General features: G+C 38.7%; 1 protein-coding gene across 1 annotated transcript in view; it reads left to right on the forward strand.

Moving 5' to 3' along the window:
• CDK14 (cyclin dependent kinase 14) overlaps positions 1-18992 on the forward strand; it is a 581983-nt gene that overhangs the window by 492450 nt on the left and 70541 nt on the right. The window contains exons 13-14 of the mRNA XM_060157002.1: positions 2922-3061; positions 8484-8627. Of these exons, the coding sequence (XP_060012985.1) occupies positions 2922-3061; positions 8484-8599 (256 nt within the window). The 3' untranslated portion in view covers positions 8600-8627. The remainder of the gene's footprint in view (positions 1-2921; positions 3062-8483; positions 8628-18992) is intronic.

Genomic DNA, 18992 nt, shown 5'->3' on the forward strand with positions numbered 1-18992 from the left:
ATGAAAAAGACTCCCCTGAGAATTCTACAAGTTTAGGTTTAAATTTACATAACTCACTTGGTCTCAGAAGCCAACAGAAAGAACTTGGAGTACATAGGTGTTGAGAGAGCTCCAGCGCTCCTAGCAGAAGCAAAAGAAAATCCCTATAGAGAACATAGTCTCAACCCAGGTGCTTCAAGACTCCCACAGATTATCAAAGCCAAGCATGAGCCCAAAATCCAGAATTATAAAACGTGAAAAAGTCATTGTGAGTGAGAGTCAGTAGCAAAAGCAACAAAACTGGACTCCTCCACCTCACCCAGAACTTCAGCTATTGGGAATTATCAGACATAGAACAAAACTGTATTTAAAATATTGTAAAGAAATAAAAGATCAAATTAAAAACTTAAATAGGAAACCATTAAAGTTGAAAATGAAAATTTGTCAGAGATTTTAAAAGAACTTATAAGAACAAAATGAATAAGGAAAACAGCATATTAGATGCACCTGATTAGAGAGTTAGTTGAGTTAGAAGATGGCTCTGAAGTAATTACTCAGAATGGAGAACAGAGAGACTAACAGATGGAAAACATGAAAGAACAAGTGAACACATGGAAAATTTAATAAGATGGTATTACATTGGAGTTATAAAACGACGGAAGAGAGAGAATTGAGCAAAGGCAATATTCGGAAAGTAGTGGCTGAGATCTTCTTCCAGAATTGATGAAAGACATGAAACCTCAAATTCAGGAAACACTATGAATACCAAGCAGGTTAAATCAAAAGAACCCCATACATCGCAAGATATAGCAAACTTTCTAAATTAAAATTTTGTGTGATAATTCAGATGTTTATGTATAAACCAGATAGCACAAATAAGCATTTGATTATTTTATTGACTTTATTAACAAGTTTAGTCAGTTTGGGGGAGGGGAAATGTCTTCTTGGTAATTCCTTATATTTAGGTCTATATGTGTTAAATCTAAATGTGATCAACAATCAACTGCAAAAACAAATACAACTTTAAATATTTATAATTCTTCAAAATAGTGAAACCATGCTTCAAGGATGACTTACGGCTTGTTGGAGCTGGAAGGACTGCAGACATAATGTGGTTCATCACTCTTTAACAGAGTCAGGCCTAAAACTTAGATCTAGTCTCAGTCTGGCTGGCACTGTCGTTGTGTTTTATCAAAGCTGTATAAAATGGATACCAATGTGTTCACCATGGTTACATACAAACTGTATGTTCAATATAAGTGCAGTTTTTGCCATGAAGTCTACCTATCTCAAACTTTGCATTTGATATTTAGAAACATATTAATGAAAAAAATTTAATAGCAAAAGAGTCTTAGGAAGAGGAAGGAATAATTTGGATGGCCCTGGACCCTATTAAAAGAAAGAAAGAAGAAAAAAAAGAAAACAGAATTTTAAGAATGCCTCCGTTTCCTGTAGACAAATTTCTCTTTGCCAGGTAGAGACATTTAAAACCAAGATACTGATCAGTTTTTTAAAAAACAGCATTACAGCAGCCAGACACTGAACCAATGAGTGAGACCTTCACCTATGAAGATTTAGGGAGAAGGTCTCTTAGATTGGATCTTTGGAGTAATATTTTTCTTCGCTTCTCCCTTTTTCTTCCTCTGCCCAAATTCATGACCTACTTTCCTCTTCCTCACTCCCAATCCATCCCCCTCCCCCCACACCATAACAATTTTAAATCAATGCTAAAGAGTAGCTTGAGGAGGGGAAGGGAGAGAATTGTTGGTCACTAGAAAAGATGTTTATTGGCTCATGGCTTGTTTTGTAGCTTCAAGGCTTTTGAAAGAATACCCACTAGCAGGTGCAACGTTTCTTCACATTCTTCTGGGTGCTTAAGAGTCACTGTACTTACTTCATGTTGTAGAAACTCAGGAATCTGTGGGTAAAAGCCTTTAGGAATGACCTGAGAGCTTTGCACATGCAAAACCACTGGGTGGGTTTGAATCTGCTCAACCTGCTAACTGAGCAAACCATTACCTTCTCTGACTTCCACTTCGCTCCCCCTGCTGTTAGACAGAAACAGAGTTATCTTGTCCGAATAGTAAATAGGAGAGTGTGTGAAAAGCGCCTAGGAGAGCGCTTGACACATGTTCAGCTACTCATAAATGGTAATCATTATTAGGAAGACTTTAATTATCATTTTTATGTTAACTATTTGGGTTTGATTGCCCTGAGCAGTGAAGTAGAGTTTCCATGGAAAACAAGGCTGGGCTGGACAGTGTGGTCTGCTACCCATTTGAAAGTAGTACCACATGAAAGATTTTACTCCTCTGCTTTTTTGGTAATCTTGAGACACATATTTTCTCTCTGCTGTCGTTTTAAAGGTCATCTTGAATTGATTCAGTCCCATATGGTTTAAGCCTATCCCCTTTGTTAACCTGCGTGTTAATATTATGATTAATATTTGAAAGGGTACTTATTCCAATAATTTTTTGTTCAATGTAAGAAAATGTAAATTCTTAAAGGAAAAAGTAACTTTAGTAACTAGAGAATTTAATAGTAGATTTATTTTAATTCTCCTGGTTATTTTGTATTAATTTTCCTGTAAATGTATCCAGATGTGTATGCAGTACCTATATTCTATGAACAAATTCTGGCAACTATTTGATAAATTATCTTCTGAAATTTTCTACCTTGGGACCTAATTCTATCCTGAAAATATCAATCCTTTGCTTATAGTAAAATATGTTACATCAATGAGGAAAGTGAGAGTAAAAGCTGGTTTACAGTAACGGATACTCTAGGAACTAATGTGAATTCTGCTTCTTTTTATTTTCAACAGGCAACTTGTTTTCTTGGCCAGGAATAAATAAATACTGAAAAATTAGGTGAGCCTTATGTCTTACTTAGGGGATTTTCTTGTTTGTTCTGATTTCTCTCTTTTTTGCTTGTGTTTTCAGGCTCAGCTATGTGAGTCATGCAGAGGATCTGGCCTCCAAACTCCTACAGTGTTCCCCAAAGAACAGACTGTCAGCACAGGCCGCCTTGAGCCACGAGTATTTTAGTGACCTGCCCCCACGGCTATGGGAACTGACTGATAGTGAGTATGACAAATTCAAAACATCCAATCGAAGCAGGGACATGATTTTAGCATCTATGTGTAATACACATGTAGAGAGGTCCACATGTTTATATGTGCATCTCTCTAATATTACGTATGCTTGTATATGCATTGCGCGCGCGCGCGTGTGTGTATAGAGAGAGCGAGAGAGAATGGGGGAGGGGGGTAGTGTGTGTGTATATATTTAGTGGAATCCTGCCATTCAATTGCTAGCTTACCAGACACAGGAAGAAAATGGATTCCTTTTTTGCTATCTCTGCTCTGCAGTCAGCAGCTGCATGTCTTTGTATTTGATTATGTGTGTGTCCAAAAAAATGATATAAGCAGTCATAAAGGAAAAGGAAAATATGATTTACATATTTAGTGCCTTATGCATATAGTATTTTTTAGCTGGCTGCAGTACACAGAGTAGGAATGATTCATTTCTATTTGATTCTCAGAGACAATCTTGGTTGTAACAATAACCTTAAAAAGGGCTGCTATGCAGTGAGCTGACGAACAGAGTTGGCAATTGGCTAATGCGCTGAATTGACATGTAAGAACTGAAGACATGTAATTCATTTCAACTACAGATGCTCTTGGTATTCATACAGAGCTCTTCTCTGGATCTTTTAAAACAAAGCACATTCCTGGGTGGGTTTTTGTTTTGTTTTTACAAAAGTGTTCATATTTACACAGCCTTTTTCAATTACATTTTAAATATTTGGGGGAGGATTTATGACTGGGAGGATCTCATCTTTCTTCCAAAGTGTGAAACAAAATTCTTGTGAAATTTTGCAAAACACTACTGCAGTAAGAACACTTTTGTTCAATGGTGATGCATTCTTTCCAAATGCCAGTGAAAGATATTTCTCCTCATACTCTTTTCTTTTTGCCTTAAAAATTAATATACTGCATATATGGATGGATATATCATTTTTAATCCTTGTGTACACATCACTTACCATAGACATACATAAAATTTATTTCTTTATTCCCTTAGACTTTTTCCACCCATGATAGCATTGGAGTCTCCTCGACAACAATAACCTTTTACTTTGGAACTAAGTCCCAAGTAACAACTCTTGGGTATTCCTACACTAAATCTTTTCTGATACCTCATATTTAATTCTAATTACTTTTTTTTTTTACTCTAAAGTAACTATAGATATATTAACCCACTACTCCCCCATGCTTTGAAATCTTCTTCAGTATTTCATATATTCCAAGCCCATATTTATCCCATATTCTGCACTACTTCCTTTCTGAAAGTCTACCCACTGACCATTACTACAACTATCCCCATTAAAAAAAAAAATTAAAGTTGAAATCCCTATAGAAAAATAATGAATTGGTAACACATCTTCCCATACTGAAAAAAAAAAAAAAATGATGCCAGTGGACTCATTAGTTTATTGCTCGTCAGACTCAAACATATGGCTTGTTTTCCCATTCAGTATAACTTGCAACTTGATATCACTCCTCCTTGGTGACATCTCAATCCCATCTGACTTGATGATTGAGTTTAAGCCGGGATTTTGATGGTCTATGAATTCTGAATTCTGTAGTAGTACTTTTCTGTTAATATGGACTTATTACCCACTTGGCACTTAGTTTATCAGCCAGTGGTTAAATCCAGTTTCTATCAGTAAGTAAATGCCTACACATTATCACTCGGCAGCAGGCTGCCAATGGAGACAGCCTTGTCCCTGTCATTAACAAGCACAATGTATGCAGAACACCAGAGGGGAATTAAAACCACAAAAAATACCTCAGGGTGGTATTTTTAATATGAGAATTTAATTTGTAATTTCACAGATTAAGAATTTTGGCTGCATTAATCCCTTTATCAGCTCACAGCAGGCTATTTGCAGAAGCATAACCATAAGGCGATATTCATTGGCAGAAACACGTCTTTGCATAACGTTAAACATCAGGAGCAGTGAAACCTTTTGAAGGGGGGAGAATAAAGATGAAAAATCATTATATTTTTAAAGCAAGATTCTGCTAAACGCCTCCGGTAACAATTTTGCGTTACAGAAATGCTATTTCTGTGTCTAGTAGATAATCATCATGAAGCATAAATCCAGTCGCAAGAAAGGACAATCCCAGTATTAAATACCACAGTCATTTCCATTTCGAACAACATGGTAGTTCTTGTAAACATGTTTACACAACAAAGAATTCCTAGGCTTTGGAGACTTTGGGAACTAGTTCTTTTAAGTGAAATGACTGGTTTTGGTGACTCTGTTATCTAGGTTAATATTCTGCAAACTGTATTTAAAAGGTCTTGAAATTCTTAAAATTAAATTTTACATTAGTGTGGAATCTTGTAAAAGTTCACCACCTGGCAAATGGCAGCAGCAGCAGCAGTGCCAGTATCCTCATATGCTTCCTTTTCAAGGAGATTTGGAAAGAGATCCATCTGAAAAGAAGTGTTGCAGAACCAATAAATGGATTGTCTTATCAACCAAGTCATGGTTTCTGTTAATCAGTTTTAGGAGCCTCACATTAATACATAGTCTATTCAGGATGCAGTAACAAAATAACTTAGACCGGGGCTTAAACAACAAACATTTATTTCTCACAGTTCTGAAGGCTGGGAAGTCAAAGATCAAGGTGTCGGCAAAATCAAGTTTCCTGATGAGACAGCCACCTCCCTGTATCTTCACATGGCAGAGAGAGAGAAACAGTGACACCTCTCTCTCCCTCTTTCTCTTTCTCTCTCTCTCTCTCTCTCTCTCTCTCTCTCTCATTTTTTTCATATAAAGCCACTAATTTCATCCTAAGGGCCTCACCTTCATGACTTCATCTAACCCTAAATACTACCCAAAGGCCTCATCTCCAAAAACTATCACATGGGGGGTTAAGGCTTCAGCATATGAATTTTGGAGGGACACAGTTAAGTCCATAGCAGTCACATTCTTAAAGATGGGTCATGGCATTTTTTTTTTTAAAGAATGTCCACAAAGGGAAAATCTTATGCAAGCAGAAAGCAAACCCAGGTAAAAGGAGAAGATTGTAACAAAAGTAAGTTCAAAGTGGGCTCCAGTCTTCTTGGCTACTTTAATATATCAGACCTTTTGAGAAGAGTATCAAGTGTTATTAGAACCTTGGTTACACAGAGCACTGCAATCATTCCATGAATTCTTATAAAAATGAAGTTGTATGCTGATGCCAGACTGTTACTTGCTTTGGAAGAACATATAACAATATAATATCTTTCTTAATTGTACTAGTCCTTAAAACCTCACCAGTTTACAAAATGCCAAAATTTAGAAGCAATGTATTAGTGTGCCACTGAAGCAGGAATTATAAATTCATCAAGCAAGAATTATGTTACAGTTACCTGGAGATCTGGCGGTTAAAGCTGGCTAATTCTAGTGGCACCCTGTCATTCTCCCTCTATCCCAAAACCCGAACAGCCTTGCCCCACTTCTTCACAAAGATTTAATTGCAGGGAAGTAAATGGAGGGCTGATTTAGAAGAAATTCATTATTTTTCCCAAATACACCAAAGGGCATTCTCCTGTGTATACTATCAAGTTACATAAATTATTGAAGCTGAACCACCCTTGTCAAAGTAAATGAACAAAATACACTTCATAGCGTAGAGTCCTTGATTTTATTACATTCATTTGCTAATTCACAAAACTCAGATCTGCAGTGAAAGAAGGCCAACAAATTGGTGCAGTGTGAAGAGCACTGAACTGGGAATCAGACCACCTGGATTCCAGCTTCAGCTCCGCTGTTAACTAGCTGGGCAGCTTTGGAGAAGTGCCTTAGTTTCTGTGGGTTCCCAATTTCTCATATAGAGACACAGTGATCCCTAAGGACCTTTCAGCTCTAATGTTGGTAGGGTTTCTTATTCCTATATATGTCCTATATATTATCCTAAAGCAACATTATGCCATTAATGGAGCTCCATGCCATCTTTTTAAAAAGAAAACACACCCTGTTCTAACATATTTGCTGCTCTGGTTTCTAGACTTCCATTCTCTCTTGAATCCTTTTGAGCTGAGCTTTTATACCCAAGATTCCACAACTGCTGGTTTTAGTCTCTATCCATTGGTCTTTCCCCAGCCCTCATCTTGATCCATCAGCATAATTCAACACAATTGACCACTGTCTCCTCGTAGTAACATTTCCTTCACTTGGATTCCAGGACAGGCCATTTTCCTTTTGCCTCCCTAAACATTCCTTTTCATACTCCTTTGCAGATTTCTCATCTGCCAGACCTCTCATTCTTAGAGTGCCCTGGGGCTTAATCCTCAGATCTTCCTATCTACATATGCTCCCTAGAGCCTAGATGATCTCATTTAATCTCATGATTTAGATATCATCTGTGTACACTGACAGCTTCCAAATTTCAATCTCCAGTCCCATCTTCCCTGACTCCAGACTTGCATATACCAGCTGACTACTTAACATCTCCATTTGGACGTCTAGTAGGCGTTTCTAACTTCATATTACCAGAACTGAGTTCCTTATCTTTTCCCTTAGACTTGCTCATTTTATAGTCTTCACCTCGTTAATAAGGGGCAATGTCATTCTTCCAGTTGTTGGAAGTTACCCTTGACTCCTCTTCTTTTGTCGTACCCAAACCCGGTTCTTCTGTAGACCCTGTTGATGCTACCTTCAAAATAGATCAATAGACCATCATCACTTCTCCACTGCCATCACTGCCCCATGTCACTCACCATCTTCCTTCACCTGTGTTTCTACAATAGCCGTCTAACTGTTTTGCCTGCTCCTTCTCTTGCTCCTTAGAGAGGCTTTGCTGTTTCTTCTTTCTTCAGTTCGTGCTTGCTCTTGCTCTAGATATATGCATGACTTGCCCTCTCACCTTTTTGGCTCTCTGCTCAAAGGTACCTTTACCTGGGAAGCCTTCACTGACCTGCTTCCACCCAGGCACTTCCTGTTTCTCTTCCTGCTTTATTATTCTTCAGAACACTTACAACTAGTTGATATATTCATCTGAGTGTTTATCATCTGTCTCCCCTAAGTGGAATCTACAAAAACCAGGGTTTCTTTTCATTCTGATTGATACACTACAGGATTCTGAAAACCTAGAACAGTGTGGGGCTCAATAAATATTTCTTCAAAGAATGAATGAAAGAATGCACAAAGAAAGGGCAAAATATGTTGTTTCCAAATTCAGGCTTATTGTTCTAGATCAGAGAAGTATGAGAGATCAGCTGAGCTGTGGCTTGGAGGGGAAGGCAGACTATCCTGTCGTATGTGTGTGTAAATCTGTGTGAGTGTGTGTGTGTGTGGCTGTGACGACATTTCAAAGACCAATGCATACCATGATGTTTTATGTGCGGGACATCCAGCATTGCATCTCAGCCTCCAATTTTGAAAGAAAAGATTCTAAATACACCTATAAATATGTAAATGAAAACTTTTCATTCTGTCCACAGTGTCTTCTATTTTTACCGTCCCAAATGTAAGATTGCAACCAGAAGCTGGAGAAAGTATGCGGGCCTTTGGGAAAAACAATAGTTATGGCAAAAGTCTATCAAATAGCAAGCACTGATGCGCACAGCAGTCTCAAGAGAGCACAGGTAAGATGACCTACTTTACTTGGAAAGTAATTGTGAAAAGACATTGAGTCAATCTTTCAAATGAAATATTTCAGACTTATTTTTTCCTAAGTATCTTATGAATCTCTTATGTTTGTTATGGCATTCATTACAGATTCTAGTGAGGCAGAGTGCTGTCAGTCATTTCTGTATTTTTAGGCACTTGCTGGAGTCTAACCACAATGGTCCTTTATTTATGTAGTCATAAGCAAACCATTTTAGTCATAAGCAGATCATTTCACTACTCACCCATCCTTCATAGAGGCTAGAAAATGGTTAACCTCGGAGGATATTTAAGCCACAGACCTGCTTTGTGTGGCCCACACAATTATTTTCCTTGATTGCTCCCATTTTAAAATGAGGAGATTTTACACAAAGTCTGGGTTTCCGGCTTTTCTCGAGAAATCAGCAGCTTTGGCAACACTAAACTCACATTCCTGCCAGAAGTTTGTGTATGTAACTGAACTGTGGCTGCCTCCTTTGGAAAGGACATGGGCTCCCTAGTTTAGTTTAGTGGCCCTTTGGGCCACTTCACTCATTTCTGATTCCTGGGTGGCCCCTAGTACAGACCTTGTTGTGGTGAAGCATTTATTTTATTTTTTTCCTATTCGATTCTTTGGCCTCTGCTATTCTGCAGATGTAAAGCAGAACCTAAACGAGATAGTCTCTGAGCCTGTCGGCCTGTCCCGGTCATCACACAGGCTTTACAGAAAAAAGCATAAGATGGCAACTTCTGAAAAGGCTGTGTCTTTAGTGCCAGTTGGAAATGTCTGGGTTTTTTGGAAGTTTACGCCTATATGTATCTTTTCATTTAATGCAACATAACTCTGAAGCAAACAGAGAACCAACTTTTTTGTGAGGAAGGCTTTTTATTTGCTAGCCCATATTGTTACTTGCTTGTGTGGCTGTTCAGGAATTAAATGTTCCAGTGAATTGAAAGATACAGACAGCATCGCAAGGGCTCCTCTTCCTTCCTCTCTCTCTTAATGTGAAATGTTAACAGGCTGAACTGTCAGCAGATTACATGTCCACATTGTCTTGTGGGTGATTAGTCAATACATTTGGACTTAGCTTTTGTGTATGCTCAATGTGGAGGTCAATTTTGGCCTCTCAGGAGTATGGTGGTGATTTATGAATGATTGGAGAAAAGATTCCCAGATTGATAAAAGATGGTGTATAAATGCCAGTCGGGAAGTGTTACTAGTAGACTTGCTATTTCATACATAAGATTCTTCATTCTTCTGGTTATTTCTCCCTATTGGATAAAAAGTTACCCGGAAGCACAACTTTATTCACCCAGTAGCATTTGTACTCTCACTTCAATTGGTCAGACAAAGAGTGGGGCTGAGTTTTTGACCAGTTACCTCCTGGTTCTGAGAATGGTTTTAATTCATGAGGGTTGCAGCAGATGCTATTGAGAGTATTTGACCTGCATTACCATAATGAGAGCCCCTGACTTTATAAATCCCTTAGCCAATTCAGTAGAACAAAACAAAAATTGGACCTTATTTGTGCTGCTGCCTCATACACACATACACACATACACACAAGCAAGCTTGAATTTCCATCGCAGGTCTGTGCCCTTTCTTCTCTGCTCTTTTGAGATCTCTGTGACCTGAGCCTGGCCAGTCAAAACGGCTAGAATGTGTTTCAGGTCAGCTTTTCCGTGTAAATCAAATCATGCTCACTGGATAGAAGCATTGCCCATAAGGTCTGAAAAACTGCTAAGTGAAAAAGAGATTTTAAAGAGCTGCTCGGAACTACAGTCATCAGTATTTAAAAGCCTTTACAAAGATGTTTTTTCTTTGTAGTATGTTTTTAAAACTAGATTCAAGGGTATTATCTAGAACCTCTTCCTCTAGAATTATCTAATAATACTAGAAATATGTTCTCTATGAATTTTGTCTTTTTCACATCAACTTTTAAAGCTTTAATATTATTACTGCCTTTGTTGTTTTCTTCAAAATCCAGATACCTCAGTTTGATTCAACATTATATTAAGGAAACATCTAAATTTCTTTTTCTTAGAAAAGCTGCATGGAAGCTGGATTTTAAGAGTTTTCTGTCAGTCAGCAAAAAAGGAAATCATTTTAATTTTTCACCTTTGTAGGGTTTTCTTTTAATCAAATGGGTTCATCTTAGAGATGAAATAGCATAGCCTATATATTGGCCTAATACATCCTGCACAGTGGAGCTGATTCTAATCAATAGCTGAATACCAGTGTCTATATTGTAGACATTATAGAGTCAAAAGTCTACATAGGGCTTCCCTGGTGGTGCAGTGGTTGAGAGTCCGCCTGCCAATGCAGGGGACACGGGTTCGTGCCCCGGTCCGGGAAGATCCCACATGCCGTGGAGCAGCTGGGCCCGTGAGCCATGGCCGCTGAGCCTGCGCATCCAGAGCCTGTGCTCCACAACAGGAGAGGCCACAACAATGAGAGGCCTGCGTACTGCAAACAAACAAACAAACAAACAAAAAGTCTACATAAATAAGGGTATTCATAAAGAAAATATGTAATTCCCTAGATTTTGATTTTGTTGTTGATGAATTAATTAACAGTTTAGAACAAGCTGAGGCATCTTAAATTTTCCTCAAATGCCCCAGTTCTTTGTAAAGCAGAGAGATTGGGAAGGAGAGGAAGCGGCAAGAGGTTGAGGGCTCAGAGAGCCTAAGACTGTAACCTAGTATTTTAGCCACCTCTCTCTGGGGAGTTACAGAGGTAAATGTGGAAAATGCATTGTATCACTTCTGGTTTTGAAATGACAGAGGACTGAGTAGAGAGGAGCGTTTCAAGTCCTAAGTTTTCTCTTATACCACAATGCCAAATTGTTTCTAAACTTGAATATACTAAGGTCACTTCAGTTATTTAGTTAATAATCCTGGATTTACATAAACTGGCCTTACTGGAAAAGCTAATGAGAAGCATTTTTCTTTGCAACAGAGAGCAATTTTGGTTTCAGAGTCTTGTAACCAAATGAAACGAAAAGAAAACCACATGCACCTAAGTTTAAAAATGCAGCCAATGGATGATCAAGATGCTGTGCTTCCTACAGTTTGTTATCCTCTAAAGATATGAATAGACTACAGATTGCATAGATTGTCCCCACCCTTTTTATCAGCATTAAAGGATAGGACTTTCCTAAAGTCTGAGAGCGCCTTAAATACGCATACAAATTTTCCCTAAGGGAAAGACCGGAAACTATATTGAATATCACATCCACTAGTATCACTTATATTTGTGCACAGTGATACTGAATACACCCCCAGGCTGAGCTTAATTTTCCAGTTATTCTGAATTGAGAGAGGAAGTGCACAGTCACTCTTGTCTGCTCTCCTTTTGCTGAATACAGGGGATAAGAATGGCCTCTAATCTTTTAGATAGATGTTTTATAATTTTCCTGAAATGGTATATGCTCATTATGGAACATCTCTTTTTAATGAATCAATTGGTCTTCAAACCCTATTAAATTCATAATAAATATAGAAATACCTGTCTGGTGCGTGCAAAAACTGTATTTGGTTCAAGTGCAAGAAGTTAACTGCATGCATATTTTGGTGACCCTCTCCTTGCTTTCTAGTATATTATCTTTGCTAATCAATGTTATTTAAGTATCATATGAAAATGAAAAAAAAATGTGGTAGACTCTTTCTGTCTGACTCAGTCATCAAGCAATAATTTCCTAAAAGTAGGCTGCCAGGTAAACAGTAGGATGCATAAATTGCTCAAGAATTTTAATTAAATAAGAGAAAGATTTTTTAAAAAACCGAACTCCAGGCAAAATATAATTCATTGGTGCTTAAGACTCTCTGGCATCGCTAACTGAACGTTCATTAGAGAGGTGTTCACACACCCTGGGGAAGTGGGGGGCAGTGCCAAAACCCCTGGTGAGTTTTTAAAAATCCAGGGTCCTGGGGTCTTCCGCATTTTAAAGAACCCCAAAGGATGTTGATGTAGGTAACCTTTGAACCACATATTATGACCTGTTCGGTAACTATTTAAGAATTGTACATTTATGAAGTAAAATAATCAACTTATTTGGGCTAGGACTGGATAAAGACAAAATAGGAAAAGCCATCCCTTCCTTTCCCTTCCCTTTTTTTTAAGGAAGATTAATATAAAGTTGTGCTGTCCAGCAGGGTAACCACTAGCCACGTGTAGCTATTTTAAGTTCATTTTTAATTAATTAAAATTAAACTAGGGCTTCCCTGGTGGCGCAGTGGTTGAGAGTCTGCCTGCCGATGCAGGGGACATGGGTTCGTGCCCCAGTCCGGGAATATCCCACATGCCGCGGAGCAGCTGGGCCTGTGAGCCATGGCTGCTGAGCCTGCGCGTCCGGAGCCTGTGCTCCGCAACGGGAGAGGCCACAACAGTGAGAGGCCCGCGTACCGCCAAAAAAAAAAAAAAAAAAAAAAACAATTAAACTAAATTACAACCTTGTTCCCCCAGTAGCAGTACACGTTTCAAGTGCTCATTACCCACCATGACTAGTGGCCACCATAGAGACAGGGCAGAGCGAGGACCTTTCCAGCATCACAGAACGTTCTACTGGACAGCACGGGTGAAGAGCGTTTCTCCTGCCTGCCTTTGAGGAATCAGGAAAATTGAACTGAATTCAATCAGTAAAAATATGTTTCAGTTCTAGAATATAGCCACTTCAGAGAAGCTCAAAACGTTTGCAGAAGAGAGACACTCAAGTGAGGAAAGAGGCAGGTGGCAAAGTGAGAGGGACAGAGACGGTTGACTGAGAGCCACAGAAAGCGCTGTGTCACAGGGACAGGAGCCATCACGAGGAAGCGGGCGTGGGGATCTTTCGGGGGAAGGAAACATGGTGCGGTTTCCTCAGGGATGGTGGTCTGTGTTGAGATTGCTCAGGGAAGTAAGGAAGAACAGGTGGACAGTCCTTAGACTTCTTAAAGCTGCATGGCAGGCCTCACAAATCCTGAATGGCCGTCAGGATCCACAGGAGCTTTGGTTTGTCTGCTGTCAAACTCAACCGCCATCTCAACTCTGGTACCTGCCCCTGGAGAAACAGCGCCCTCTAGCTCTCCGTCATGCTGTGACCTCTTCTGTCCCTGCATTGACTAACAGTACTTTTATCTTCTCTTCATCTCGTGGCTTTTGCTGACTTGTTTCTGCTTATTCATGAATCCTGCTTATCATTGCTTCTCTTGTCCCTCTATTCCCGGGGCAGTCTATAGCCAAGCTCTTTTCTTCAGATTCAGACCCTCCTCCAGTCCAGAACAGCTCTGATTGGTGTGGCCATCATCATGGAGAGAGAACAAGGCTTTGAGCAAGGCTGTTGGGTGTGTCCAGTCAGCTGAGCTGTGAACTGTGTGGCCAACCTTTCCTTAAGGAACCCCTCAGAAGAGGGCTCTGGGCTTAGCAGTCTCTGAAGCTTCTAGGAAAGCAAGCAGTATAGATGGAAGGCACTCGCTTGGCCTGTACACTACCAAGGGAAAAATCAGACAAGTATAGAGGGAAACTCCAGTTTTCATGGAGTAACAACATCCTCAATATGTGCTATTTTTGACTAACGGTCTTTTTAAGCCATGTTGCGTCTTCTCAACTGTAGACACAAAAGGAGATAACACCCATTAGTACTTATCACAGTATAAGAAATTCAAGTGTTGGATCTAGTTTTCTTTCAGTAGCAGAAAGATTTATTATTTTTCTCCTGCTAGAACTGTTATTTTCTGCATGACTCTGCAAATTTTTTTCCTATCAAACTACAGTTTTATCTCTGTTTATTATCTCTGTTGTCTCATGTAGTTGACAGCAGTAGTTGTGGAAATAACAACAGGCAGAGGGGGAAACAAACCTTAGTGTTCCTCGCAGGTTTTATTTAAAGAATCCCTGGTTTTTGTCGTTACCTCTACGTTGCTGCAGATTAAGAAATATATATTATTCAGGAACTTGACAGTGCTTCGAACCATACACATGCAGACTACGTTTGTGAACATTTGATTGAGAAAAGGCTGGAATGTGGTTTAGTTTCTCCACCCCCCTTTCCTTAGCTTCCCCTTTGCCCAAGAGAGTCTATTACGTCCTCTAAATCCACTACTTAGCAAAATAATGGGCCAAGGAAGTTTGACTCTTCTCCCAGTCCCTTCTCTGCCCCTCTGGCCTTCCCTTCCTTTGGGTCTCCTCTGATCTGTACCCCACACCCCGTCCACCAGCCCTGTGAAGGGGTTCGCCAAAGACTAAGTCCTTTACTATCTAATTTGCTTAATTCTGTCCTGGGTTGTCACAAAGCAGAATGAAAAGGAAGTTTAATATATCATGCTTCATTCATCCAGAGTGCATTTTTTAAAGTATTTACTTTTCTCTATATTGACGTAATTTCAGATTTACAGAAAAGTTGCAGGAGTAGTACAAAGAATGGCTGATACACAACATCCACTTCCCCCAAATGTTAGCATTTTACTACATTTGCTCTATCATATTCTTTCTCCCTCTCTCTCTCTTTCTCACACAGACACACAAATGTGTGCACATAACACAGTTTTTCCTCACACGATGCTCCATTACCTTTAAATATTTCAGTGTGTTTTTCTTAAAAACAAAGAATTCAGAGTGATATTTTTTACATTAAAAATAGAGGGGTTTTTGTCCTTGCTTTTCCTTTACCCTTCTCTGAGAGTTTTTAAAAGCAAAACGGCTAAAAGAGAAGAAACTTGTTTGATGCTCCACAAATTGGTTCATCAGCCTACAGATGCTCAAAAATCGGCTGTGTTTTTGAGATTCAATGTTTCCAGGTCAGATGAGCTTTCAAACTGAGGATGATGGGCCGGTGTGGGGGGCGGGGGGTGAGAATAGCACTGCAACTTGCATCTTCCGTCTTTTTAAAACCGAAATTAATTTCTTAGGGACTATTTAGCCAGCAGCATAACACGAGTGACGCTTTCTTATAAGTAGTGGGCATAGATGTGATAGGGCTACTAGCAAGATATCTATTAGAATGCTTGGCCAAACTATTATGAAGTTAACAATCACATATAACTATAATCAGTTCAGGTGCTCTATTTTTCCTTTTCATTTAATGTTGATTCTTATGAATTTGGGATACAGAGGGAATCGTCTATGCCCTAAGTGCACTGTATTGTATTATTAATACCAGGATAGCAGCTGAGTCCCACTAGACAGTCTTTGTGGTCTGCGGATACTCTAAGAAGTGTCTGAGCATAAAAGGAGGCTGTTTGAGTTGAAGTGGGCTGATGGTCTGGGATGACATTTGAATGCATAGAGGACAATGTCTAAATGACAATGTCGAGAAGAGAAGGCAAAAACTTGAAACTATTGCCATTGTCCCACAAATGCTCATCACTCCTGAGATGCTCCTCACAGACAAGCTTTGTCTGGGTAGAAATAGGGGAGTGGGATTGAGGAGAGATAGACACTGGGGCCCTGGGACAAAAGCCAGGGATTCGGTCCTTAGACACATTAAAATTCTAGACAGATAGCAAATGTGATGAAAACCACAACCCGAATGTATTTCAAGTCTAACAAAGTTAAACATTTTAGCTAAATTATTACAAGTATATTTAACAAAATGTTTGCAATACTCTGAGATGCTTCAATGAATAAAGCTTTTAAGAACATCAAATTGGTTGTGCAAATGAATAATTTAGTGGGTCTCCTTTGGAATTTAGGATAGCTGTTTCCTCTACCCCACACACACACACATAGACACACACACACACTGTACACTCACACAGCCAAATAGAATAATTTTTCAACAGTCCTAGAGTTGTTAGAATAATGTCTTAGATTAAACAAAGGATAACTTCTCCAGCTGATGAAATAGTGTACAAGATCTAGAAAAGAAACAATACACAAGTTTGAGAAATTGATCTCATAAAAAATATTAGCGGGCATGCCAAGCATGGAATCTAATACTGTACACTTAAATTCCATACTTGGCTGAATTTTTTCCCTTTAAATTACCACCATTCTTTTAATGTAGTTTGCATTATGTATAGTGCCCTTGGATTTTTAATTGCTCTGGATTATCATTTTCAATGCAATTAGTAAAATGCCCTCAATTACATATAATAATTACTGTAAATGGGGCTATTGGCCTAATTACTATAAATGGGGAAAGATGTGTGATTATCATGTGCAATTAAATCATGTACAGTATTTATTTTACATTATTATATAAATGGTGTAATGATCACATGTAATTATATTGTATCATTCCTTGGTCAACAAATCTACTTCATGTTAAGATATCTAGAATTGTGATCCATTGCCAAAGGTCCATGTAGTAGATCTTTTTTCCTAAAGTATTGGGTTATTCTGTGGGCTGGGAACCCACTAAATAAACTGATTGTGCATAGGCAAGAAAAATCTGGAAGGAACAAAAATTATTTTACCTTCATTAAAATCAAGAATGTCCAGATTATCCTATGTTGTCAGTGTTAAATCCTCCCTGAGCCCAATGCCAACTTTCACCATACCTATTTGTTTTTATGTAAACATGTGAAAATCAACACCCCCTAAATGGTGGCAACATTTAAAATATGCCTGGGGAAAAAAAAAGAGGTCCTTTCTTCACTGTGGCCAACATGATAATCATCCCTAGTTTACAAATGCACACTTAACAAGCTTACAGCACATAATTAATTCTGCAAAGGATGCTGTTTGACAGAGTGGGATTATGAGAATTGCATATTGATAGTGGCAGGAGAAATAAATCTATTTTCTCTACATAAGGTAGGGTGTTCTTGTGTGTTCTTTAGAAACTGGCACATCTCAGAGGTGTTGCTCTCAAAATGATCTCAGGATGGAAAGAAGTCAGTAATTACAGAGCCAGGCATTCAGTTGTGTCCTAATTTTCCCACCAGTTTTTCAGTGTTTCCGCTGCCTCAGAGACTTAAAGCATTCTCATTAGGTAGCTGCAGAGGCAGCCGCTTGCCTACTCCCTCATTCTCTCACTCGCATTTCCTTTTTTTTTTTCCATTCCTGCCTTGGGAGTGACTGTGAAGATCATTTGCTGGAATGATTGGCAGGTTAGAGGATTCGATCAGATGAGTTCCTCTTAGTGCAGGTCAAAAAGGCTAGTTAGCAGGAGCTGTCGAAAAATGCCAGCAGCATTCGAAATGGGAAATGTCATGACTTCGAGGCAGGGGGTGCCACCTGGAACAGAAAGCCCCCAGCTCATTAGCAAGTTACAGGATGCGGGCTTAACTGGAGGGAGCAGAGAAGGAAAGATAATACCCAATAGGGAAAATGATTGTGAAGTGGAATTGATTTCATGTATAATTTGTTTATCACTAGAGGGGACAAATGCTGTCCTTCTGACACGAGCAGAGGAGTGTGGACTATGAATGAAGCAATTTAGCATAATCTCCAGGTTGCGCTTTGGATTTAAAGAATGCAAACTTCTTTATTCTTAACTGTGGAAATGATCAGGTCATGTTACATTAATTAAAGCTGACATACTCTCAAATGTTTTATCTGGGCAATTGTGGCAGCTCGACAAACGGATAGAGATGGGCAACTTTAGAAAATAACGGGATTTTTTTTTTTTCTTTTTCCTCTGCTGGTGTGGAAGACTAGCTCAGTTGCATACTGAATTATAACAGGCTTGGTGTTTATCTTCAGTGCTTAGCTAGGCTACACAATCAAACCAGGGTTCCAGATTCTCATGAAATCTCATTTATAGAGGAGAGCGTTTGCCCTTTGGGAGATTTAGATTGAATCCATGTTAAAATATACATGTATATTTTAGAATATGACTATATCATATTTTGGTACAATGTGAAAACTTTAATCTTTTTTTTAAAGGAGCAGCTCTCCAGTAATGAAACTGGAGCCTAGTTGTCAGTTCATCTGGATAGAATTTGATATTTTATCATAAAGTCAACAACTTACAGTAGCATAGTTACAAACAAAACTAAAATAAAAAAGTGTCCTTACAGGAAGAATTAATCTGCAATTTGTAAAAAGAGAATGTAGTGGCGAAACAGAAAATAATATTGCCTAGCATGTACTCGAACCAAACTCCAAATTTAAAGGTTTCAGTATTTTTTACAATGCATTAAATGGGCTTTAGTGTAAAGCTTTTTCCTACATAAATTCCATCAGAAAATGTATTTTCTTTTGATAAGAAACTTTTACGATATCATTTATCCTTTACATGGAGATCTTTATTCTGTTATTTTAAGTCACAGATGCCACAGCTGCAAGTCTTTCTGGCTGAACACTAAAGGATGTTTACTTAGCATCCAGATTTTGATTACAACATATATTTTCAAAATGTTTTTGTCTTGAGTTTTCTTTTCTCTTAAATACTGAGACATTTTATGAGGCAGTTATGAAATAACCAGTGCTTGTTTTATCA

This window comes from Lagenorhynchus albirostris, chromosome 8 (genome assembly GCF_949774975.1).
Source record: "Lagenorhynchus albirostris chromosome 8, mLagAlb1.1, whole genome shotgun sequence".
In the NCBI taxonomy this organism is placed as follows: domain Eukaryota; kingdom Metazoa; phylum Chordata; class Mammalia; order Artiodactyla; family Delphinidae; genus Lagenorhynchus; species Lagenorhynchus albirostris.